This window comes from Carassius carassius, chromosome 28 (genome assembly GCF_963082965.1).
Source record: "Carassius carassius chromosome 28, fCarCar2.1, whole genome shotgun sequence".
Classification (NCBI taxonomy): domain Eukaryota; kingdom Metazoa; phylum Chordata; class Actinopteri; order Cypriniformes; family Cyprinidae; genus Carassius; species Carassius carassius.
In genome coordinates, this window is record NC_081782.1 from 20,566,368 (window position 1) to 20,593,886 (window position 27,519).

At 34.0% G+C, this 27,519-nt stretch overlaps 2 protein-coding genes across 2 annotated transcripts in view; both read right to left on the bottom strand.

The window, feature by feature from the left end:
* Positions 1 to 5,650, bottom strand: part of LOC132108176 (high affinity cationic amino acid transporter 1-like) — a 207,795-nt gene extending 202,145 nt beyond the window's left edge. Inside the window, exon 1 of the mRNA XM_059514780.1 lies at positions 5,568 to 5,650. The gene's annotated coding sequence lies outside the window, so the exon portion shown is untranslated. The remainder of the gene's footprint in view (positions 1 to 5,567) is intronic.
* A 12,657-nt stretch (positions 5,651 to 18,307) lies between these two features.
* LOC132108177 (1,4-alpha-glucan-branching enzyme-like) overlaps positions 18,308 to 27,519 on the bottom strand; it is a 187,314-nt gene continuing 178,102 nt past the window's right edge. Inside the window, exon 16 of the mRNA XM_059514781.1 lies at positions 18,308 to 18,983. Coding sequence (XP_059370764.1) covers positions 18,921 to 18,983 — 63 coding nt within the window. The 3' untranslated portion in view covers positions 18,308 to 18,920. The remainder of the gene's footprint in view (positions 18,984 to 27,519) is intronic.

A 27,519-nucleotide genomic window follows, 5' to 3' on the forward strand; every position in this document is an offset into this window, starting at 1 on the left:
TAAAGAGCTCTCTAATTCAGTTTTTACTAGTAACAATTACAATTAGAGAGCTCTATAATTCAGTTTTTACTAGTAACAATTGAATTAGAGAGCTCTCTAGTGGAATTGTAGAGCTCTGCAATTGGATTATTACTAGTAACAATTGAATTACAGAGCTCTGCAAATGAATTATTACTAGTAATAAATGAATTGTAGAGCTCTCTAATTGGAATTGTTACTAGTAAAAACTGAATTATAGAGCTCTTTAATTCAGTTGTTACTAGTAAGAATACAATTGCAGAGCTCTATAATTCAATTAGAGAGCTCTACAATCATAATTGTTACTAGTAAAAATTGAATTATAGAGCTCTATAATTGTAATTGTTAAAAAAACAAATTACATTATAGAGCTCTTTAATTTAATTGTTACTAGTAAAAATATAATTAAGACGAGTAACGCTGGAACGTTTTTATGCTGAAACTATGAAGGTAAATCAGTAGCAAAACTCGAGAGGTTGAAGATCTGATTGTGAGAACTTGTCATATTAATATTTGTATTTGTAAGTTAAAATTTACACTCACAGCTCTGATGTGAAAGCTGAATCTTTCAATTTGCACACACAGACAATGATCAAAACACCCGTGTTTTGAATTGGAAGTTGTAGATTAATAGATACAAATGTGTAGAATGACATTCACACAAAGAAAATGACATACACACATGTTTACAACATATTTACTTTTGCACTTTACTTCAGTTTCGCTGCACAACGTCAAGTCGGCACTTACAACCTCTCAGATCTGGAAGTACAAGTTCAAATCCTAGCGCTCTGACTTTTGCTACTCTTTTTGCGTATTCTGTTGCAAAATCTCACTTGTGCACTTGTTTAAGCAGATGTGAGAGAGCAGAGCCGGTGGCGGGGCTTTGGTGCGAATGAAGACATTTTATTGGTCGATGCCCGACCAATGAACAACGCCAATTGTTTTCACTGAATATCCTTAGCTTTGACAGGATTTTAAGACACTGCATTCATTTTGCCATTCAGGTATTATCTAGTAGACAAATAATGCAACATATTTTATATGTATATCCCACTGCATATTACAGAGTAAACTCGCTGTACCAGAACATGCTTTGATCTCACCGCCACGTGGTCACGTGGTTCATGGAGCTATCAATAGTACTAAACTAAACGTTTTGTCAATATGCTTGAAATGTAATAATTGGGACAGACAGCAGTTTCATTATATTTGCAGCGATTTCTAGTAATTTGTAACACTTAAAGTGCATTGATTATGCATGGATAACTACGTTGACTAATGACTATGCGTTACAATAGCATTTTATACTGGAAAATGGAACAGTGGAAAATGGAACAGCATTATGTTCTCATTAGTGATGGGATTTATGGCTCTTTGAGGGGATCCGGATCTTCGCGATCCGTTCCTTTCAAAGAGCCGTTCAAAAGAACGGCTCTTTTGGCTCTTTTAAATATTTAGTCAGTTTTAAGAAGCCAGCTTGGAGGCATCTCAGTTTATCCTGGAAATAATCACTGGGAAGAATGATGAGGTGAGATTTGTAGTCAAATAATTAAAACTCAGATATCACACACCAATATCTGAGTTTGAATTATTCTGAAATATTGATTATTACCTCATTTGTCATGTGTGGACTATATTCCATAGGGTTGCACAAATCCCTCTGCTTAGACAGTGACATCACTATTTTGGATTTACCTTTAGTACAAAGTGTGTGTGTGTAAAGCTACGTTGACTTATGTTATTCATACAATACCTACTCACGAATAAACATCAAAAACAAAGCCAGCTGCAATGAATTTCTGTGCAAAACAGCTTTTACTACAAACACTTCCACACAAGAACATTGTTATCACACAAGAACATTTTGATAGAAAACAAAAAATATTTAAAGTAGATAAAATTAGAATAAATAAAATGGAAATGTCTACATACTACTACTACTGTAAACTTTGCAAATAGGACATCAGCCACTTCAAGTCAATGAACAATAACAAAGTGGGCTGCAATGAATGTCTGTGCAAAACAGCTTTTTTTCAACGCTCCTACCCAATGACAGAGGCATGGATTTTCCACTGGAGTAGTCACGTGAAGGATGAGTGCACAACTAATAACTAATATCATCACGCTATAAAGGGTTGGCCTGCGCTGGGTGCGCCCCTCCCCCTATAACTGTTCTGTCTCGCGGAGCTCATTTGTGTGCATCTGTGTGAAACGCATAGGAAAAAAGAACGACAGAAAGAACGGCTCCCCTCCAGCCGCGACTCGGCTCCCATCGTTCATGTTTATGAGCCGTTCAAAAGAATCGGTTCGTTCGCGAACGTCACAACTCTAGTTCTCATACTCCTCCTTGGCAGTTAAATGTGACTAAACAAGTAAGTGTAACTTTTAACCAATAAAATAACTGTACTACATGTTAACTCAGTCCTGTTTAGTTAATTTGAAGAGATCATGGTACTAAATAATATGCGCAATAATTATGGTCCATGAATGACCATTTGAAATATAACATTTTCTAATATGGTTATTATTTATACTACAATAACTGTAGTATTTAGGTTTAAATTCCAGTGCAAAGAGGCACGCTTTAAATTAGAGGCATTTGGTGGCCAGAAAGATAATATTAATATGCAATTCCATTGCTTAAACACTAGATGGCCTTGTTGATGTTTAATAAATACATGTATTTAGCTCTACTAGTTGCTCAAAACAGTATGTCTGGTCATAAGTGCTTATTTTTTGGTTTTGCTGTTTAATGTACATTTAGACATTATTAAACACTCAAATTTTATATAAAAAAAAAAATAATAATAATGTTGCATTTAAAAAGGTTCATTACTGACAAGCAAATTAGGAATTTAACCCAATGAAGAAGTTAAAATTATTTTTACAAAACATAAAAATAATAAAAACAGCATTATATTGTAACTCTGGTAGAGTGATATGCAGTGGGATATACATATAAAATATGTTGCATTATTTGTCTACTAGATAATACCTGAATGGCAAAATGAATGCAGTGTCTTAAAATCCTGTCAAAGCTAAGGATATTCAGTGAAAACAATTGGCGTTGTTCATTGGTCGGGCATCGACCAATAAAATGTCTTCATTCGCACCAAAGCCCCGCCACCGGCTCTGCTCTCTCACATCTGCATATACAAGTGCACAAGTGAGTTTTGCAACAGAATACGCAAAAAGAGTAGCGCTAGGATTTGAACTTGTACTTCCAGATCTGAGAGGTTGTAAGTGCCGACTTGACGTTGTGCAGCGAAACTGAAGTGCAAAAGTAAATATGTTGTAAACATGTGTGTATGTCATTTTCTTTGTGTGAATGTCATTCTACACATTTGTATCTATTAATCTACAACTTCCAAATCAAAACACGGGTGTTTTGATCATTGTCTGTGTGTGCAAATTGAAAGATTCAGCTTTTCACATCAGAGCTGTGAGTGTAAATTTTAACTTACAAATACAAATATTAATATGACAAGTTCTCACAATCAGATCTTCAACCTCTCGAGTTTTGCTACTGATTTACCTTCATAGAAACGGCCTCCCATACACAAGAGCTGAATAGAAAGGAAACTTTCCCAGATCCAAGACTTCAATTGCACAGTTTTTTTCTTCCATGCCAACAGTTTGGCAACTGCTTTAAAGACTGGCAAGTGGCACCAGTTTTGACCACTAAAAGTCTTTGTCAGTGTGGGAGACAATTAGGACCGTCACTCAAAAAGGATGAGAAAAGGCACTGAACAGTTACAGACCTATCATGAAAGACAAAAAAAAAAAAAAAAGAAAAAAAAATTCTGACAACAGCAGACCTGTGATTAGCAGCAGGAAAACCCTTCTCATACTGAGAAAATTGAATTACAGCACCTTGGGTCAGCTTAATAAATATTTTAAAAGTCATATAAAGTAAAAATAATATTTCTTCTGAAACTGTTACTGTAAGTGTTTTGAAGCTGTTGTCTTTCTGAATAACTCAACATCAGTAAATTACACACAAAACACATACTAAGGAAATGATGGGTAACAATGCAATGTGTTTTGCTCAAAATAATTTTTTATCAAGCATGGCAGCAACGTGCTACAAAAATAAATAGATAAAAAAAAAAAAATTGACAAGAACCGACTGTTCCAATAATGCAGTGTACATCCTTATGTACACATCATACAGGGTTCATACAGAAACTGCAAAATTAAATTCCAGGATTTTCAAGATCTTTTCAAGCACTACTTTTTTTTTTCGTGTTCAAGGACTAAATCAGAGATAAAAATATCGTTTTTATCTTTCAAGTTCTAATAAATAATAATTATAATTGTAAAAATAAAGTGCAGCACATGCAAAGCAAGCAATGGCTGTGGAAACTTGAAAAGGTTATTGCTAAAGTAAAAGTTATTGCTTTCCTTATTCAAAGTGATATTTAATGAATATATGATTGACCTGAAGAATAAAACCTTCATCATACACTTGGAAAATTATCATATATCATGCTCATAGACACCAGGGGTGTGACAATACACGTAGCTCACAAGATGAGACAATACAGATACTTGGTTCACTAGAATGAGACAATATTTTAATACTATTTTTAAGAAATATTCAATGACAAAATATTTTTCTTTTAATCACAAAAAGCAAACAAATGTAGTTGTATTTTGAAACATTTAAATAATCTAGATCTGTAACTAATGAATATCAAGTAATCTAAATCTACTGATTATTTTTGACAACTGAGTAATCTGATATTTTTAGTAATAAAATATACCTAAGTGAAAAACATATCGACTACATTTATATATATTAAACTAATGATTAGACAATAATAATTGGTTCAAATAAAGTATCAAAATCAAGTAATCACATTTTAACAAGCAGAATATAAACATTTAAACAGATTTAATGATCACTGTTAAAATATGTAATATGCCTATAAATGATATGAACCTAACTTACTTAAACCCCTTAACTGTCACTCACAGTTTTGAACATAGACTTTATAGTGCACTTTCCAAACTTAAATTTTTATAATTCATGAATGAAAATATTTTGTAACATGATATTGATGTACCATTTACATGGTAATGCAATGTCTGATTTTAAAATGGGTTTTAAAGGATGAATTTTGAGATTTTAAGTTTTCAGTCGATATATAATTTCTGATTATATATCAATTGAAAAAGGCAACGAAGAAGTCTTTTTTTAAAACAAAGGTCAAAACTCCTGTTATAATTTAGATTTTTGAGGGTGCACTCTTGTCATAAATTAATCTATTACTTTTCCTACATACTTTTTAACAAAAAACATTGGTAAAATATATATATATTAGACCTTTCCAATGATATATAGTTTGTCAAGATTAGATTAGATTTCATTGTACCGTATTTTCTGCACTATAAAGCGCACCAGATTATAAGGCACACCTTCAATGAATGGCCTATTTTATATACCGGAAAATACGGTAATATAGTGAAGTAAATGTACGCGTCCCGTATACGAGACGGGGTGACAGTTAAAGGGTTAAGGATCCCCAAATCCAATTGGGGACCTCAGAATTGAGAAATAAACAAAAGTCCGGCAGACAGCTGGAAGTTTGCTTTCTATTCTTACTTCTTTTTCTTCTTTAGGGGTTATTCTATTCTTACTAGTACTACTTTACAATAAAATACTACCCCTTCAACCTTGAGTAAATCCCACCCATGAGGCTACCATTGGCGGAGCGTCTCAAACGTCCTTCCGTGTGCCAACACCCACGCGCGAGAGCACTGACCCGTATTTAGTCTGAAGCGTCACTTATTTGCATCACGTTTGTTTATATTAAAACGAGCTACTTTTCTTGTTCATCTGTTTGCGTCGTTTCTGCTCATGCAAGTTAAACTATTAATCTCTCATAAACTCATAAATCCTACTGTAGGCTACCAGTTTATGGCGTTATATTTTAGTTAAAAGTTATGAGCGTGTAAGACATGCTCACGAGCACATTATGTTATTTCACACGCACAAAAATGAACCTTCAGCTGGCATGATAAAAGTACTTGCGCACAAATTCAACAACCGAGAGGTGTACAGGTAGCTGCGAGCGAGCGCCTGGCATACTCTTATAGGTTAACTCTGCTTGTACAGTGGAATCCTGCTCGCGCGCAGCGGGCTTCTGCTCGCGAAGTGCTGTTTTGCTCGCGCAGTGGATTTCTGCTCCCTCGAGTCTACATGACTTTTGACAATTTGGGGGCGGAAACCAAGGAGGGCACTGACCCTCTTATGATTGGTCACTTTCACACAGGGACATCCTTGTACCTTGATTGACAGCTCTCACTACAGGAAGCACGGAGTTGGGTTAAGTTCATAGACAGTAAAAGAAATGGACACAGCGACCCCATTGGAACTCAATTGAGACAAGTGAAGCCCATTTTTAGCATTTTTTAGCACTTCCGTTTCTGACGCGCAGACTCAAACTAAGCTTGATGACGTCAGCAACCTGCCTGACAGATGTAAATCTTCTAGTAGCTGTGCGTGAAAACTGCCATCGTTAATCTTGCAGAGACGGCGAGCTTGAGCGGGGAGTTCTTTGGCGTGAGTGAGCAGGAGTAAGTATTCTGATTAATTATTTTGTATGGTATTTTAAAATGTAACACCAGTACGCCATATTAAGTTAATTGCCTGCGAGCTTCTCCTCCTGTCTGTACGGTAATGCGACAGAGAGTCGAATGGTTATGACGCAATCGTTAGCCTATTTTTACAAAAACTGTTTCTACGGGGCCATAATGTAACATAGAAGGTAATGGAGCCCTTTATACATTGTCGTGTATCTTTAGAAATAAATAATGGACAAACGGAGTCTTTAAACGCCTAACGTCAATGGGCTTTAAACGTCAATGGGATGCTAACGCAAGTGAAGTTCTGCTACAAGATGGCGGCACGCGGCCGACTTCAACTTCCGGTCGACTTCCTTGCCGCCTGGTTAAGTTACCACCGAAGAAGAGTGGGAATGAATTAGAATGAGTTTTCTAATATACATAAACTTAAGTTAACATTAACGTTACATATTTTCTAACTGAATCATAACATAATTGTTTTTACATGAACTTTTACATGTGAAAACAATTATGTTATGATTCAGTTAGCCTAACGTTAGTTGTCTAATATCCAGTTTTAAGATTAAAAGTTTTAAAATGAGTGTCGGGCGATCAGCATCACAAGTGTTGGCTAAGGCGTTAGCTACAGATAACGTTCACATTTATCAACCGATTTCAGAGGTTTGTGATTTACGTGCAGTTAAAAAAAACTTTGCCTCCTTATTTAGTTAGGTTTGGAAAATTATTAATTTTCGTAAGGAATTGTGAAAGCTAACTTTTGTCTATTTTGTTGATTTCGTTGATTTTTTCGGTTTACAATTCTAATGTTAATTTAGTATAACTGTGACACATGCATGTAATGTAATTTGAATGTACATTAGATTAAATGTAGTTATTGCTTTCTCTGTGTTCAATCCCAACATTTTTCTTTCTTTTTTCTCTCTCTTTCTTGTGTCTCAGATCAGAACATAGCTCATTTCCTTTGAAATACTGGGATAAAATCTAAATAATACATCTTTAAACACTAATAATTTACTATCGTTGAGAAAATTTAATAAAACAAGTAAATACAAATCAAAGAGTGACACACTTGTAGTCTGCTTTTCATTTTGATAGCACTATAGCCTACAGATGAAGATGAACAAATAATAACACATGTAACTGATGAGGCTTTATGGATTCAGTGAAAATGAAAATATGCACTGATACAGTGCACAGTAGAAATATAGTAAAAGTGATATGTTATATTAAAAAGTATATGTAGTACAACTTAAAGTAAAGTGAATAATATGAAAAGCGAGTACAACGGTACAATAACATACCGGTATGTGATATAATAGATTTATAATAGCATAAAATTATATGTATAATATGTATAATACCATAATAAATAACTGAACAACAATAGGTTAATAATAGCAAGAAGAATATGTAATATCAAGGGTGGAATAATACAGAATAGACAAAAATGAAGAATAAATTAATAGTAAATTAAAGAGTAAAATAAAATATTTTGAAATGTAATTTTAAAATACTATTTGTGTAATAATTATTAATCAAATTAAGACACAATTTATAACACAACACAAAAAAATTGTTGACATGAGTTCCAAATTGTGTTTAATTAATGAGCTCCTTAAGTATAATATATACATGTACACACACATACATTATATATATGTATATATATATAAAATAAAAATCCTCTGAATCAATCACAGCTCAAGATACACATTTTATTTCAGTTTTCAGTTCTGTCTTTCTCTTGGAATAGAGTGGTTTAGTTGTGAAGACAAAACCTGAATAATAAAGATTAATTATCTGCCGCTTCCCTCAAGATTTTCTATAATCTAAATTTAATAATCATTATAACAACATCACAATGAGTTCATCGTGATATTGCAGCTGGATTCACTATGAGTTCCTGTGTTTTTCATTTCTAGGCTATTTACATCATGTAGTTTTTGTGTAAAGACACGCAGTACATGATCAGCATTAAACAGCCTGTGTAAAGCTTTTTATATGCAGTCTATAGTATTAGAATATGAGCAGGGTCATTCTGTCGATTCATTCAGGGCTGCTCTGAATGAATCGGTTTAGTACAAACACAACACTAGTCTAGGGAGGTATAGTCTTGTCTTTTGGAAATGCAGAGAACAGCTTTCCTCAGCTTTCCTTAAGGCTGTCTTTGTCCTGTTTGCAAATTGCTAAAAGGGAAGAAAAAAGAATACATAGAATCAGTTCAGTTTTATGAAAAGCAATGAAATCCTTATAATCAAGTGATGATAAACTTAATCGGTTACACTTTTGAATAACGATCCATTAGTTAATATTAGTTAACTACTTTAGATAACATGATCTAAGAAAGAACAATCCTTCTACAGCATTTATTAATCTTAGTTGATGTTCATTTCAACATTTACTAATGCATTATTTAAATCAAAAGTTGTGCTTGTTAACATTGGTTAATGCACTCTGAATTAGCATGAACTAACAATGAAAAACTGTATTTGCATTAACTAACATGAACAAAGATGAATAAATACAGTAATAAATGTATTGTTCATTGTTTGTTCATGTTAATTAATGAAATAACTAACATTAACATTAACTAACTAAAGGACTATTATTCTAAAGTGTTACCACTTAATCTTTGTAAATAAGTAACGGTAGTGAAATTAAAGAGAGAAGCTTTAGCTCCATCATTAATCTAGACAGTCAAAGGGCTCACTCTGTATATTGTGTTCATAACACAATTTAGTTTATTATATAAACGGCAATATAAGTTAAAACATAATAAGAATTAATTTAAAATTATTATAAAGTCTCATATAATAACTTTATAACTAATATCGCTAGCTGTTATTAGTAGTCTGACACTGGTGGTTAATTAAGCTGTCAACATAATGTTAAAAATGACCAAAAAACATTGAGAAAGAACAGCTGAGTCTTACCTGTGAAAGATAACACCCAGAGATCCTTTTTTTTATTATCGTGTGAAAGTTTGTAGGTGTCCAATCTGTCGATGAGTCAGGTACGTTTTCTTCTGTCCTGATGTGAGAGTTGCCCGCTCCAAATAGAATTGTTAATCAAAGGTATCTCAGACATCATCCTAAATTCAACAGATAATGAACAATCTTTGCAGTTAGACTGCTTTCAAACAGAATTGGATGAACTTTATAAGGAAAAGGTAAAGGGGCATTCATACGATCAAGACTAAAATGGTTTTGAAGAAGGAGAGAAAAACAGCAAATATTTTTTTGGCATTAAAAAAAGAAATATGAAAGAAGTTCGTTAACTAAACTAAATGTAGGAAGTTCCATAACAGAAGATTATAATACTATATCCAAGTTTGTGTCCGTATATTATGCTAATCTTCACAAGATGGACATATGTACTGAGTCATCTGTTATTTTTAATTCACTTGTAGATGTCAAGAAAGCAAGCACCACCTTCAGAGAGGAATGTGATGAATTGTTATCTATCGAGGAAATAAAATGGGGAATAAAACATCTTAAACTCAACAAATCACCTGGAAATGATGGCCTTACAGGTGAATTTTACCAAGCATTTTTTGAAGAAACATCCAAATTTCTTTTGGCAGTATATAATGAAGCCTTGAGTGATGAAGAATTACCCCACTCAATGAAGCAAGGCCTAATAACGTTAGTCCCAAAACCTAATAAAGACAGTCTATTGATTGATAATTGGCGTCGTATTACATTGTTAAACAATGATTACAAAATCTTGCCATCGGTACTAGCCAAACGATTAAAATATGGAATAAACGACATTATACACAAATCTCATAGTGGCTTCATGCCTGGACGTCACATCTCTAATAATATTAGATTCGTTTTGGACTTGGTAAATTACAGTCACCTGCTCTCTGGAGACCCAATTATTCTTTTTCTTGATTTTCAGAAGGCATTCGACACAATTACTCATAAATTCATATTAGACACCTTATCTTTCTTAAATTTTGGAAATTTCTTCATTGCAATGAAAACACTTTATAAAAATAACAATAGCTCAGTTAAACTCATGTATGGAACATCTCAGAGATTTAATGTAGAAAAAGGGGTACGCCAAGGATGCCCAGCCTTCCCTTATATCTTCTTGCTTGTTGCCCAAATATTGAATTACTTGATATTACAAACTCATTTTAAGGGAATTGGAGTACTTGACAAAGAAATCAAAATCTCACAACTTGCAGACGATACTACTTTATTTTTGCAAAATATCGAACAAGTACCCCTAGCTTTATCTACAATATCTAAGTTCTCAAAAGTTTTAGGATTAAAACTAAACGTTAAAAAATGTGAAATTCTGCCTCTAAAAAACAGCAGCCAATCTGAAATATGTAATATCCCGCTCAAAAACACTATAACTTATCTTGGTATTAAAATATCGAGAAATCCTAGAGAAACTCTGGACCTAAATATGCTCCTGGTGACTCAGACCATCAAAACCAAATTTAATTGTTGGTCTGCCAGAAATCTATCCATATATGGCAGAGTTCTGTTAAGTAAGGCAGAAGGGATGTCAAGAGCAGCTTATAATTTCTCATCTCTAGATGTTCCAAAATCCACTTGTTCCCAATTAGATAAAATTCTCTTCAAATTTATATGGAAGAATAAGCCTGACAAGGTTAAAAGGTCTGTTCTTTCAAACCCTCTGGCTGAAGGTGGTTTGAATGTACTGACATTTACTTCATTTAACCAAATTATAAAAATCAACTGGATTAAAAGATTCCTCAAGTGTCCAAACAGTATGTGGAATATTATTCCAAATAGCTTATTTGAAACTATTGGTGGTCTTAACTTTCAATTGATATGTCCTTTTTTGGTAGGAAAACTCCCAGTGAAATTAAGCAATTTTCATAAACAAACCTTGTTATGTTGGAATCTTATCTTTAAACACAATTTCTCCCCTCACAACTGTATTCTTTGGAACAATGCATATATACTACACAAAAACAAAACACTCTTTCTGAATAATTGGTTTATAAGTAATCTGTATATGGTAAACAATCTGCTAAATACAAAAAAAAAATAATTTTATTCTTGTGAGCACTTCATGGAAAAATATGGTATTGATACATCTCAAGAAGAATTGAAAATGGTGATTGAGTCTATTCCTGTTAGTCTTGTTTCTTTAGCGCAGAGCATACAGACAGATACTTCTCTATCTGTAACAGTCAGTTCTCCTACTATTTCTGGCATTCCACTCACAGATAAGAGATGTAACAATACTTTTATTAGAAACATACTTGATCCTGCCAGTACTCCTATATGTAAACACCGATGGACTTTTCTGGACAAGAAATTATGGAACATGATTTTCCTGCTACCTCACCAGTATATTATTGTAAATAAAATCAAAGAAGTTTTATTCAAAATTGTTCACAGATATTACCCTTCAAAAGCAAACATCTGTACTTTTTTTCCAACTGTGTGTAACTTTTGTACATTCTGTGGCTGTGAAGGAGAAACCATTGAGCATGTTTTTGTTGATTGTCCCGTTGTAGCTTCCTTTTGGTCCCATTTACAAAGATTTATTTCCCAAAAATAAAAAAGTATATTTCTCTAAGTAAATTTGAAATACTTTTTATAGTCACTGAGCCAAATTTATCAGCCAATGAAAAATATGTAATTAACTTAATTAATATTTTAGCTAAATATTATCTGCACAAAATGATTTGGCAAAGAAGCAAACCCTCCTTTTACAATTTCAGAATTAGAGATCTTAAAAAATATTGGAACAGCATTAAAAATTAAAAAAAGAACAACAAATTAAACAAAACAATCAAATTATTTCATTATTTTAACTTTAATGCAGACCCCCTAAAGTCTTTTTCAATTATGCTTTTTTTTTTTTTTTCTCCTTCTTTTCTATTTTATTTCGGATCTTTTCCTGTCTCTTATTTTGTTCACCTTGTTAAGATTAGATTTATGAAGCTTGTATATTGATTCAATTTTGTATACGTCTTAAAATTGTACTTTGACAAAATGTTAATAAAACTTGTAAATCAAAAAAAAAAAAAAAAAAAGTTGCCCGCTCCAATATGGCGGCGACGTTGACGTGCGGTCGAGCGGCCAATGAGGCGTCTAGGTATGTCTATGTTCAGAACGAATAGGCTAACCAGTTACGTTACTTGTTGCTCTATGTAACGTTAATGTTAACTTACTTAACAAAACGTAGGCTTCATCGTTCGCAAATATATACATCGATGGTAATTGATTTAACTATGATCTGCGCAGCATTTTATACGTGCAGAAAACTCATTCTAACATTCCCACTCTTCCTCGGTGGTAACTTAACCCAACTCCGTGCTTCCTGTAATGAGAGCTGTCAATCAAGGTACAAGGATGAAAGTGACCGATCATAAGAGGGTCAGTGCCCTCCTTGGTTTCCGCCCCCAAATTGTCAAAATTCATGTAGACTCGAGGGAGCAGAAATCAGCTGAGTGAGCAGAAGCCCGCTGCGCGAGCAAAACAGCACTTCGCGAGCAGAAGCCCGCTGCGCGCGAGCAGGATTCCACTGTACAAGCAGAGTTAACCTATGAGAGTATGCCAGGCGCTCGCTCGCAGCTACCTGTACACCTCTCGGTTGTTGAATTTGTGCGCAAGTACTTTTATCATGCCAGCTGAAGGTTCATTTTTGCGCGTGTGAAATAACATAATGTGCTCGTGAGCATGTCTTACACGCTCATAACTTTTGACTAAAATATAACGCCATACCAGTTGCTTATACCCAAAGGCCTCTATATTATCAACTAGATCAAAAATGTACTGAAGAAAAAAAACGGTTTTACAGGAGGTTGTGTTGAGGTTTTGTTTAATGTCCTTTTGCTGAGAAATCTTTACTTATTTTAATAAATTAAACATATATTTACAGCATTCAAGATTAATCATTTACTAGACTGAAGTAAAAGATTTTTGATTATCCATATAATTCTTTTTAAATAAATCATTTATATTTTTTAAATGCATCGCGTGTGATTAGCATTTAAGTCACGTTTATTTGTTTATCTCTCAATCATGGTTGCATTGCATTAGCTACATTACATTATGTTTTGCTTGCATAGGTTAATAAAGACAACAGTTTGATCATAAAATTTAACATTCAAATATCAACTTATTAAAACATATTGGAGATATAGAGAGACAACTGATATTTATATGCATTTGCCTGTTATACTGTTATAAAGATCTCATTCATTTACATTACAAGCTACCAGAAGAATTTCATCTTTATGGCCATATGAATATCAGAAATTGCTTCAAATAGACTATCATGTTTGGGCATTTTCTTTAACTCCGAGTATGAGCTTCATATTTTTCTAAATCATATACACTATATGAGACATAAAAATCTAATGTATCGAATATGATACTCAAAAAAACATGCAACTTTCTCGTCCATTGCGCTTGTAGCAACTAGATACATAATTAGTATTTTGGCTGTTCAATATACTGTATTATTTATTTATTTATCCTAGTGAAAAGATATTTCCATCCAGATTCCACAAAGGGTTCAGATTAATTGAATGTGTTGTCCAACAGAAATTAGCTTGATTTGAAAGTAAAAAGTGAAGGCATGAAATACACTTGCAACAAAGTACGTCAGCTAGAGCTGTATACATTTTTCACTGCAGCAAACATCTTGCTGCTCAATTTTTCTTGCCAATTTGTTTGTGGAAATCAACTGTGGACTTTCCCAGAAGTCTGTTCTGAGAGAGATTCTAGCGAGTGTACAGAGAAATAAACAACTTTAAAAAAAGAAAACAAAAGAAAAGAAAAAACAGAACATCTTAAAACAGAGCTGAGCTACAGAGCTGAAATAGCATACATTAGTGGTGGGGATTTTTCAGCAACTCTTTCTTCAAGCTACATTGTTAACACTGGGCCTGTCCCAATACTCACATAGAAAATCTAATCAAATAACTGCAAATAGTTAATAATACACTACATATACAGTAAGAGTATATAAATCTTACTTTAAGTTTAGTACTTTAAACTAATCCACATTTAACATGCATTTCAAAATGTATAAATCCTAGTCTGTATTTAATCTTTATTTATTCATACATACAGGGAAAATCAGTATGCCTTAAAATATGTTCTTACAGTAAGTTACCTGGTTAAAATCACAAACTTGTTAAATAAACAGCATAAACTAGTAATTCCACCTAAACAATATACATTCAAAATATACATCATTATATTAAGATTTTGGACCTACTTTATATAAAATGTCTGTCTTAAATACATTTTTAAAAGTGGGATCAAGACTCTATAAAATATCCTCTAATAACAGTAGACCTAGGGCGTTGAGATCCTCATCCCACTAGATGGAAGCATTACTTCACAAACTCTGAGTATAACGCCAGTGAGCAGTGGCAGAACTGTGTATTATTCACTGTTGTCTTTCATGAGTATGAGGACAAACCACAGCCAGTGTCCCTCATGGAACATTTAAGAATGGCCTGCGACATATGAACAACACTTGATCCCTTTGCAACCAACAGGAGCTCTGACAAACCCCTAGTGAAATTGCATTAGTACTGCTATTTGCTGGCTCATCAGTGAGATAATGCAAGTTTATCTGACCCATGAGGGAAACACAAGATAGATGCAGCACACATTCTTTAGTACTACATTAAAGGCCAAACATACATCACAAAGTGTCAATGAAAGAGGATGATTTACATGGTGCATCAGTAAGTGGAGACAGAGGAACAGATGAAGGAGAGCAAAAAGAGAGGGAAGAATAATAAGCATAAAAAGAAGCCATTGTCCACATATCCATGACCTTGTGGGGGAGTCTGAGGTCACAGCTTTCTTCAGTCGCTCTTGATTTCCACACAGTCACAGAGGTGATTAATGACGAACAGCAGACTTGATTAGCTAAAAAGACGGGCGAAACAAAGCAGTCCCAGTGCTCCTGTTGACTCCCCCCGTTTAGATTAACACATTCAATTCAAGAACTCTAATCAAAACGCTATTGGTCAGGATGAAAGGTACGATTAAGCTCAACGTCCTCCTTCAAATTCACAATGGTTCTTGTGGAAGAGGCAGATATTTATGCAAAGTGGCGCTCTCAAAGCTTTTAGCATTACAGCCAATGATTTTAAGCCCTTTTGGTGTAACATAAAGGTAAATGAGGTGTTCAGTACTTGCGTTGAACTGATGGGTTTGGAATAAGAATGTTTCTAGTGCTCAGCCAACAAAATATAAAACTGACCATATGGTTGAGCAGTTAATATAAGACCCTTTCTAACGGAAAGTGATCAAACGGCTTTACTGCTGGTATTGGGAACCCATTCCCTTCTCTACTGCAAGTTGTTTCTTGTAGTTGACTTGTTCCTTGTTCTCTGCATGTTTTTGTATTTTACATTTCGACTTTATCTCTCAATGTGACCTTATGTTGCAATACTTTGCAATTGTTACTTTTTCTCATATTTGCCTTTTTATATCTCATTTTGTGACTTTGTTTCTTATAATTGAGTGTTGATCTCTCAGTGTGGCTTTATATCTCTAAATGTGACTGTTTTGCTGTTGTGCCTTTGTTTCTCATATTTGTGATTTTATCTCATTGTAAGCTTTTTCTATTTCACATTGCAGTTTTGTTTCTTGCAATTTAAAAGTTTTATATCTTACTGATTCTACAGTGTATCTCATTATGTGACTGTATTTTGCAATTGCAGCTTTGTTCCCAAGATTTGTTGTTATCTCACAGTTGAGACTTTTTATCGCTCAGTATGACTTTATGTCTTCCGGTGCGACTGTTTCTCATTTTATCTCACAGTTGAATCTTTCGCTCAGTGACTTTATATTTCACAACTGTGACTATATTTTGCAAAATGTTATTGCTAAATTGTTATAGTTTGTTTCTTGTGGAAATTATCTTTGTTTGACTTTATATTCCACAATTGTGACCGTTTCTCATAGCTGCATATTTTATATCTCACAATTAATTATTTATACAGTACTTCTCAACTGCAACTTTTTATTTCTCATAATTATGAATTTATATCTCACAATGTGAGCATATCTTGTAAAGTCGTTTTTATAAATTGTAATTTGCGACTATTTCTTCCAACTGCAAGTTTATTTTTTTTTCTAACCTTTTCTCACAATTCTTTTATTTTTCACTCAGACGTAGAAACAGGTTTCTATAGATTACCACAAGGAATATTATTCCAAATAAACATGCTCTGGTGAGTTACATAACACTTTAATGGAGTTAGCTATCAAGAACCTTGAATAAGAATATCAATGCACGAGGATGTGGTTTGTTGTCTGTTTTCGAGCACTTTAGAGACTTGATCTGTTAATCTCAGTGATAAAGATGTCACTGTCACTGACAAAGCCTTTATAAACATCTCTATATACAAGCACTGCATTAAACTCGACAAGCTCTCAGTGCAAATTTGCCTGCGATCAATGGCCATGAGAGCACATACATCCTGACTAACAGGAAAATATCTACATTAGAAGCACTATGAGTTGCATACATCTCATAATATAAGAGACATTTCCGGTCCTGGTGTCTGATTGGTCAATACAGCGAAATCTAGATGCACCTGAGATACACCTCATCATATCGCTGCAAGGCACCTGTGGAGTATTATGTTTGTTCAGCTCAGTCTCACAAGAAAATGCAATTATTTAATGAGTTGTGATGATTTTGAAGGTCCATCCCGAAACAACACTGTCACTGGTGTGTAAGCAGTTCAAATAAAATCTATGAGATAGCACATATTCATACACCACCACGTATATATGAAAAATAATGTCATTAAGTAAATACCATTACAAATACCAAACAAGTTAATAATTTTAAGCCAAACCAACCAGCTTCAAGAGACACATCCCAGTTGATCAAAGCAAGAACAAAATAGCTGTAACTAAATCAACAATAATTGTACAAACTATTAAACTATACTAGACTAGTATATGGTAACGGGACTCGATTATGTCATAAGGGTGGTTAATTGTTCAGCTTGCTTCCATGGTAAAAATAAAAATAAAAAATGAATGCAGTTTTACTTTGAAAACTGTTCGGTTGCAGAAGAGCAAAGAACAAGAACAGTCTTTCTTTCAGCAGTGCTTTATTTCAGTATAGTATGGCTTTCACCCACAAATGGCACAGTGTTTAACTTTGCACACAAATATTTGTTGACCATCACAAAGACCTTCCAAGCTTTTGAATTGGATTTTTTTTTTGCTATGCATTTTTGTTTTGTTTTCATGAATAAAACCTTCTCATTTGCATAATAACAAAAATAAACAATATCAGTTTCTCAGTATGACAGATTATGCTACCCATTACTGTACATCTATGAGAGCATCTTTAAGATTATAATATTAATTTTCTTACTTCCGGATCTCAAGCAGGGTTACAAAAAGCTGTTGAAGAAAGAAATAAAATAAATCAAATGTATTATAAAAGATGTTTACATTGAGCTACACGACTGTCTGAAAAGCAATTAATATTTATTATTAGCACAAGCTATATTATCTCAGATTATATATTATGAATGAATACAAAAAACCTAATTTAGTCAAAGTAATATTCATCAAAACCTGGTTATGACTGAAAAGTTTTAAAGGCACTGAAAAAAAAAACAGCCTGTCAGAAAAAATATAACTTTGATTTAAATGACGTGTATTAAAAAACTATATAATTCAAGAGCTCAGCACTGAACTGACTTGTAATCAATATGTCATTCTCAAACAAATTATTATTATTATTTTAACTTGGACGAATACTTGGTGCACATACATATTTATACAGAACATCACTTACACAGAATGTCAAAAAGTGCTTGTGTCAAATTAAATAGCAGACAAATCAAACTTATGTAATTATGTAAGTAATTATATTTACTTTTCACAATTACAGTATTATAAATACAGTGCTGACTAATATCGTTTATAATACTGACCACAATCCAAGTGATAACATTATTCACTTGTTAAATAGCAATTTCAGTAGTAATTAAGGTCTGGCGATGATCTAACCATATGAATGAAGTTTTGTTTGAACTTTAACATAACAGGGTTTGACAATTAAACTTTAGCTCAGTTAGAAAGTGGGTTATTGAGAAACTAATTCTTGATAATCAATAATCTGTGAACAATGACAGAAAAAATGACTTGAACAAGAATGGGATAGAAGGTATTCATAACATCTTGTACTCAATTCTCTGGAAAATGTGGGCTTTCTAAAGGATGATGGCAAACGCGCTGTGGATGGAGTTAGGATGAGTCACAGAAGTGTGCTGGGTTTCCATCTTGCGGTGAATCGCTGATTGTGTTTCAGTAGCAGTAATCGATTTCCTCGTTGGCCAGAACAATAGCGGTTCTGCAGGGAATGTAAACCTGAGAGAGTGGAACAGCCAGAGACAGAAAGAGATCAAAGGGACTCCGCCATTTGTTTGAGGCAGTGTAGCACATTCAGAAACAATGCATTACATGAAAAAGAGTAAATGTCTCAAGTACTGTGGAATGTGAAAAAAAAAATGAAAAAAGTTTCAGGTGAAAGTTAGACCACAGTTATTATTTTTCATATTCATGGATCCACAGATATGTGCAGAATGGCTGTAAATAATTAAATAATAATAGTGCATTGAGACACAATGTGCAATTTCATGATAATGAATTCAATCAAAATGAAACAATACATATAATAAATAAAAAATATCAAAGCAGAAAGAACAAAATGAGAAATATAAAACACTATTTTAAATATCGCCAAAGATAAAAATAGTCCATCGCTACAACTGAGCTGTATATTAAAATGATTTACGATTGCGCATTTTGGTTTTAGTCATTCCCGAAGGTTGCGCACGTTCTGAAAATTCCCGCAAACATTTATTCGATATACAATGCAGGTTAGATGAGCTAAAAAACATTCACACAGTATATCTGATTAAGTCAGTGGTTTGAACACAGCGTGAGGTTCAGCTGTACAGCGTCTTCTCGTCTGCACTAAGAGAGCCGATGCACGCTATGATACAAGACTTTCACTCAGCTGACAGAACTGTCACTTGCCTAATCAGGTCAGTGTTGTATCGTCGCAAAAGTTTATCATTTGCACTTCGTGCGCACATGAAGCCACCTCGCAAACACCTCAAGAAAAAAAGTTAGCGTTTTCATTGTTTCTGACTCATTGCATTTTAATAAAATTAATACAATTAAATGGTCAGTAGCAATAGATACAAAAATAAGCATGGGCCCAACACATGATCTAACCTTTCCAACCCCGTCCATTCTGTTTCACAGAAACATGTTTCTCCTGCACTAAACCTCTTCAGGGATGCAGGATATGTGTGTTCACACTGCAGTCGTGGATCCCTGACCCATGTCTGCAGCTCATTTAGCGTCGCTCCTCTGTAAGGAAGCATCCCTCAGGACTCACATCTCAATATCTCCTCCCTCGCCCAATGAGAACACCTCAGAACATGTTTCCTCCGCCACTGCAGAGCCACGGGAGTCAACGACTCGACTGCCGCAACACTGACAACAACATCGGTGACTAATTAAACTCACTCGGCGGGGAGAGACAGAACCGCAGCGCACCGCTGCCGAGAGACAGAGCTGGAGTGAATCATCACACCTGCCGAGACAAAAACTACCACCTTGTGTCAACAGCATTTACTTTCCCGAGCCGCATAAAACAATGGTGACAAACAGCGGATTAATCGGCTAACAAAGAACAGCAGAGGTCTCTAATGCCATTATTACAGCACGCCACACACATGCTGATTACTGCAACCAATGCAACATGATGCTCATTAATAAAATGTGATCATTTCAAATTAGATTCTGGCTTTTGAATATAGATGTGTTTGATTAAACGTGCAGCCGAGAAGGATCAAAGGTTTGGACTCTGACTTAATTAAGATACAATTAGTATTAATTGCACTTGGATTAAAACCAGGGTGCATAGTGTTTCGTCAGTGACATGATGCTTAACTATTCATTTATTCCGAATTATATTCCAAATTCAATTTGATACATACAAGCACTTCAAGCATACTCTGTTTTATGATTATTTTGAATATTTTTTTGAAGACATAGAGACACAAATGCACAGCTGCTTAATGAAGAAAAAGCCTCATTAATTGATTAGGTCATGAATATTTTTAAGTAAGGATATGTATTATTTAAATTATGTTGATGTATTTTAGGCAGCACTTTTCAATAAGGTTCCATTTGTCATCATTAATTAACAAACTAACAATACAAACAGTTCTAAAGCATTTATTAATCTTAGTTAATGTTTCATACATTATTAAAATCAAAAGTTGTATCCATTACTGTTATTTAATGGACCTGAGCTGGACTAGCAATGCACAGTTGTATTTATTTATTGACTATAATGTTAACTAAGATTAATAAATACTGTGAAAAATGTATTATTTATTGTTAATGTTAGTCAATGCATAAAATATAGCAAACCAATGTAACCTTATTGTAAATTTTTTTTTTAAAGCAAAATACAGTAAAAAAAAAAACCCACATAGTAAAAAACTAAAATTAAAACTTAAAATAGAAAAATTAAAAGGGATAATGTATGAAATAATAAAATAGTATATATATATATATATATATATATATATATATATATATATATATATATATATATATATATATATATATATATATATACACACACACACACACACACACACGCACACACAAACACTCTCTACATCTGTGGTTACTCTCTGATGCCTCTTAAATTGATATTTTTTACATTTAAGTCTCAAATCTCAATTTGGTGCTACTTTATTCCAAACTGACTGTAAAATATTAAAATTATCAAATTACAAATTACAGCATTTCAAGGCTTGTTGTAAGAGCTGGCAGGAGCCGTACAGCAGGTGTCTGAAGGCCTTGGCGAAACATGTGGTTTTTTGTTCTGATTTTGCCGAGCCGCTTTCTGCTTCAAGGACAGCAAATCATTAGAACTTCTCTTTGTGATCAGCATGAAAGAGAATTTGGAAAGTGAACGAAAGGTAGGGGGGCGCCGTTTGATGCATAAACAAATTGAAGATGTGCGAGAAAGTGAAGTTCTGCCTTGAACAGGATCTAGTGCAGTCGTGAATCGCTTTCCTGCTGCGGGTTTGTGAGGTCCAGACTTTCAAGGGAGAATCAGAAGAGCCTTTGGGCACGACGCTCCAGCGGGCTGACGTTCTGGCGAGCCGGATCAGTCGACATCATGCGCAAAACAAGCTCGGTTCACGCGCCTCGGGGAGATGTCGGAGTCTCATGATGACCTTCTGAAGACGGGCACGTTGTGTAACCTTAAAACAAGAACACTCCAAAACAATCCACTGCCTCTTTCTCCCCTCAAATCCATGTTCACGGGTCCCTGGCGGATACGCTCGCAAACTAAACTCTCACACACAGCTGTCTCTTATCTCGTCGCTGCTTTTCAAGTGCTTCTTGAATGAAGCAGAGCAAGAAACTTCAGCTGGATACTGATTTATGGAGCGTGGACACAGAGATTGAGGGCAAAAAGTAAAATGGTTACATGAAACACTTATAAATCCAGCAGTATGAAATTAAATCCATCAATTTGAGATAAAAAAGGTAACTATAGGGGGATGTTTTGGAAGGCAGTGAACTGTGTCTTTTTTAAATGAAAATAAAAAGTATTTGGTGTGAGATGCTGGTAAATGATTGCCATGCAGGTGATGCTGAACTCAAAGATTGTTTCTTTAGCATAAACAGAGGAAACGGACAGAATATACACTCATAAACTTTGGGTCAAATATGGACTAAACCAATCGTTGGGTTACAGGTTTACATAAAATGTTTAACCCAAAAGTTGGGTATGTCCAAATTTGACCCAAAGTTGGGTTGAAATAACCCAAAAAAATTTTTTTAGAGTGTATGTGAAGTCACTCAAATATCTGCATTGTATTGCATGTAAATAAACATTAAATTATATTCCTGTATCTGCATTGTAAATTAACATTTAATATTCCTATCATTTTGAGCTACCGCACAGCACTAACAATTTTGAATTATATAATAAAATATATAATAATATAAATAATCAATTAAAAACATATTTAAAATATTTTTTAAGTAAAAATGTGTTTATATATATATATATATATATATATATAAATTTTTTAATTATATATATTAAACTTAAATATATTAAATATTATAACTTTTTTATATAAAATATTTAAAATAAATTTTGAATAATTAATAATTTTATATAATAATCAATACATTTCATAATTACCATATAATAAATACTATACCTTTTTTTATTATTTTTTATTATTTTCTTTACAAAAATCTGCTTAGAAAAAGTCAACGCTGGCCAGTTTTCTTCAGAGTGCAACATCTCTATATAAATTCTGTTGTTTATGCTGATTTTTCTTCTTTTTTGCACCAAATAAATGTCTCAGTGTGAACAGGCCTCGACACAAAGACTGTTCTTAAAGTAATAGTTCAACCAAAAACTCAATTCTGTCTGACTCGTTTGACTTTCTTCACTCGTTTGACTTACTTTCTTTAAACACAAAGACAGACATTCATAGCTGAATTGCTAAAATTGCTCAATTCCATGCAATGAAAGTGAATGGCCACCACATTTGCAAGATTTTAAAAGACTGACTTAAAGTCAGTCTGTTCCTTTTACAAAGTTTTCAAAAATCTAGAATATTAGCACACAAGTCATATTTATAAAGTTTTAATCCCTTTTGGAGTTTGACAGCCCCATTTTCCCACCAAGTTTCATTGTATGGAAAAGAACAGCTGGGATATTCTACATAACTTCTCTCTATAAGAAATTTAATAAAATCTCATAGGCATGCTGTACCCTTAAATAGGACCACAAGCGGTATTTACAGATTTAGCTTTGGGCTTTTTTGACTTAGACCATCACTCACATTTCCTTTAGAAAGTGTAACATGTAGTTCACTACTGAAATCTTATTTCCAAATGATTCTCCTAAACACTAAAAACTAAAATCTGTCTGGAAATCGTGGGAGTTTTCTTCAAAGACAAATTCTAAGAGCGAAAATCTTTTTAGGGTTCATTTAAAAGATAATAAATAATACAGAACTGCAAATTATACAATCTATTACACGCTCAGAGATGTGTTGAACAACTAGAAAGTTCACTGCCGGACATTATTCATATTCTAATTTACTGAATTTCATGTTTCTGACGGAGAAAAGCCAAGCAGTCTTGTTAGCTCCAGAAAACCTCAAAAGGGGGTGATTCACAGGCATTTCGTAATTAGCGCCTCATGAATATCATTGGAATTCAAACAAACCATTTCATATGCAAAACGTTAAGAAACCGACGTAAAAGCGCAGACGACGCTCATACCAAATTGATGCCGGGGGCAAGAAATTCATATTTGTTCATCATTGCAAAGTGAAAGGCTAGAATTTTTCCCTCGCTCTGCGCCTCCGCAGTCTGACTCCGCATACCTGATTCTGCCGAATGCGTCACTTTAAGAGTGCACCGCGTGTCAGCCTGCGCAACGCCTTCAGACGGCAAATGAGAGTTTATTGTCACTCATGGAAACGGAGGTGGTGAGCTGATGTACCCATTAAAGAGAAGAAACTGGGAAGAGGAAGGAAAAGTTTACGCACACTCCCACCGACTTAGAAGCTGCGGCCTTAAATAAATCATGGAGAAAAATTAAGCAGAAAGGGACCTTACCATGGCACCTGCCAACGATCAAGATGATTAATTTCTATCTTATGCAGGTGTGTCAGCTCTGAGCTGCGGAAAAGACAAATATCAGAGAGAAATCGACGCCAAATATCGCTCTGTTGTCTGTGCAAGACTTGCTTTATTCCCTGCTGGGAATGCTACTGGTCGCACACTTGTTAAAATAAACTTTGCGTTTGGCAGAAAGTGGGTGGGAAGCGATATAGTGCTTTCTGAATTAATAAAGTGCTGCAAAGAAAGAAAAAAGAGAATGCGTAATTTTGTGGGTTTAATTGATGAAGGCTGTCTGAATGCAGCTGGGGCTTCCAGAGGAGATAAAAGAGGAGGTTTTGCACTGGGAGCAGAAAGGCTTGCGCAGAACCCGATGTACTTTACAGGGTGGAAATACACTTAAAAATATAAGCTATAGGGATGTGCTACAAACTATGTACTTTAAAAATCGAACAACTCTGAGCCATTAATAATCAGAAGCCCTGTATCATTAGGATCCATAAGACCCAAGACACAGTGGTGTGTTCAGAAATAGCTACTGTGTACAACTGAATGAAACTAAAATGCATTTTATATATATATATATATATATATATATATATATATATATATATATAGAAGGCAGTGAAATTGTCCAAATGCTGCTTTGATAACTGAAGCACCTGTGTTTGCAGAGAGGTTGAATTTAAGATGGGGATTAAACATGACAACTCTCTCTATAAATTATTTCAGACACTTTAAAAGCACTACGTCTTAAGCATTAGTGACATTTTATTATTTACATACTATTATAATATTTAGCAATATTTTGAATAAAATTTCATTTTAATTTTAGTTTACATTATAGCAATTTTGTTATGGGCTTTTGAGATTTTATTTATTTATTCGCTTGCTTATTTATTTATTTATTTAAAGGTTTAGTTTTAGTACTTCAAAGTTAAAACAAATTTCAGTTTGTTGCAAGCACAACATTTATGTTTCTTAACGTTTATGTACGTGTTTCTTGGGACATTTTTAATTTTATTATATTTTATTTTTTAATATCTTTTGGTACAACACTGGAAAGTATTTTTTAATGTTGATAATAAATATAAATATAAATACAACAATAATAATAATAATAATAATAATAATAATAATAATAAAAAAATTATTAATAATTTTAATAAATATTATTAGAGGGTCTTTATTTGACCTTCTAACTCTAGCACTTTCTATTTTTCTATTTCTATTTTATTTTCTATTCGACTTCACAAAATTATTAGGTTGTCAGATGTCCTAAATGAATTTATCCAAAGGAAGCATATAACATATAAACAACAAACTATGACAATTAAAATGCTTTTATCTCTGACATCATAAAATGAGGCCATTCTTGCTGTTTAAGACCATAAAATGCTGATTCTTTGGAGAGATTTGGATGTGCATTAAATGGATCGATATAAATTCAGACTTACATATCACTATCAATTTCACAGAGTGCGGGTCATGTCAATTCAACTTCAGAACCACAACATAAACCTGTCTAATAGTTAGCAATCATATTCATATGAGGTGAGAAGACTAAATCTCAGGACAGTACTTTAACACAACTATATTTTCTGCATGAAGTAAGCAGCACTAATAAGTGAATCTCCAGCACTTACTGTATCCATGACATTATGAATATCAATGCATAAAAAAAATTAAACCCTAACAAAGTCAATTTTTCTGAATTATGCATTTAGCTCAGTTTCGCTGCTATTTTCTGTCAAAGGCCTTGACCTCTCTTAAACCTCTGAAGCCTTCCAGAGTAAGTTCTGCAAGTGTAATCGTATGAAAATAATACAGTTCATAAATAATGCAGCTTTAATAGATGCCTGTTACAGTATCGGAGCACGTGCTACTGTATCAGTTAGAACATGATGACTGCGAGCATAAGTAATTTAAGACTCACATGTGGCTTGTGCAGGAGCATTTCATTGGTTTCACTAAATGAAAATTAGAAATGTTTCTCTGGCACCTAGCTATATATATATATATATTATATATATATATATATATATACCTTTTACCTACAAGCTCAAGATTGGTCCACACGCTCTGCTTAACAATTACTAAATTATGTTGACAACAGGACAAGTCAGCAAAACGGAAAGTTTGTTTTTGAATTTTTATGGATCTTATTAAATCGTCAGCAGGCCTTAGGTAAGGAGATGACGGGGATGACAAAGAAAATATGAGAAAAAAGGGGAGTGTTCGGAAGCGAGGGAGGATGAAGACTTGCATCACGAGCTACGGCCTGAAATGGGGAGTTTAAATTTCACGCTATGCATTTAATTTCAATAAAGCCTTTGGAAAGAGAATATACAATATGACAGCTGGAACCCAAGCGATAGAAGAACTTATCTGATGGAGACACGTGACTTGCTAGATTAATGGAACTATGACTACTATAGATAGTGTTGCACTTGACTCCTAATGACTCCTAAAGCCCAATGCATAAAAGTAGCCCAAAGGAACATAATATAGCGACTGCATGGTTTCAAATGTGTACATGCATGTGACGAGTGGGGCGGGGCCGAGGGACATGGGAGCGAGGCCGGGGGAGTGATTGGAGATGAACTACACCTGTTCGTCCCACCGGTCACAATGCATTACTTGAGTAATGCATGGTTTTAAAAATGTTGTACATTGCTCCAGTTCAATCACAAAGTCTTGCCTTGAGCTTCAATGAAAGCTCTTTCAGTTTTCAAACACAGAAGGCATTTTGTATGCTAATGAAGGAAACTAAAACAAAACAAATGAGAGAAAAAAAATGATCAGGAGACACTGTGGCACAAAGATTTCTAGGTTTACAAATTACACTTAAAGGAACAATTCACCCCCCAAATTTAAATTTGATTAAATGTATTACTCCTCAGACCATCTAAGATGTATATGAGTTTATTTCTTCATCGGAACAGATTGGGAGAAATGTTGCATTACTTCAATGAATCTTCAATTAGTGAATGGGTGCTGTCAGAATGAGAGTCCAAACAGCTGATAAAAACATCCCAATGCACAAGTAATCCACACATCTCCAGTCTATCAATAAATGCCTTGTGAAGTGAAAAGCTCCAATGTTTGTAAGACACAAATCCATCATTAAAACGTTTTAAACTATTGCTTTCAGCTATATGAGTCCTCTATCTATAATATTGCTTTCTCTAGAAAAGTAATCGTGTCTGAA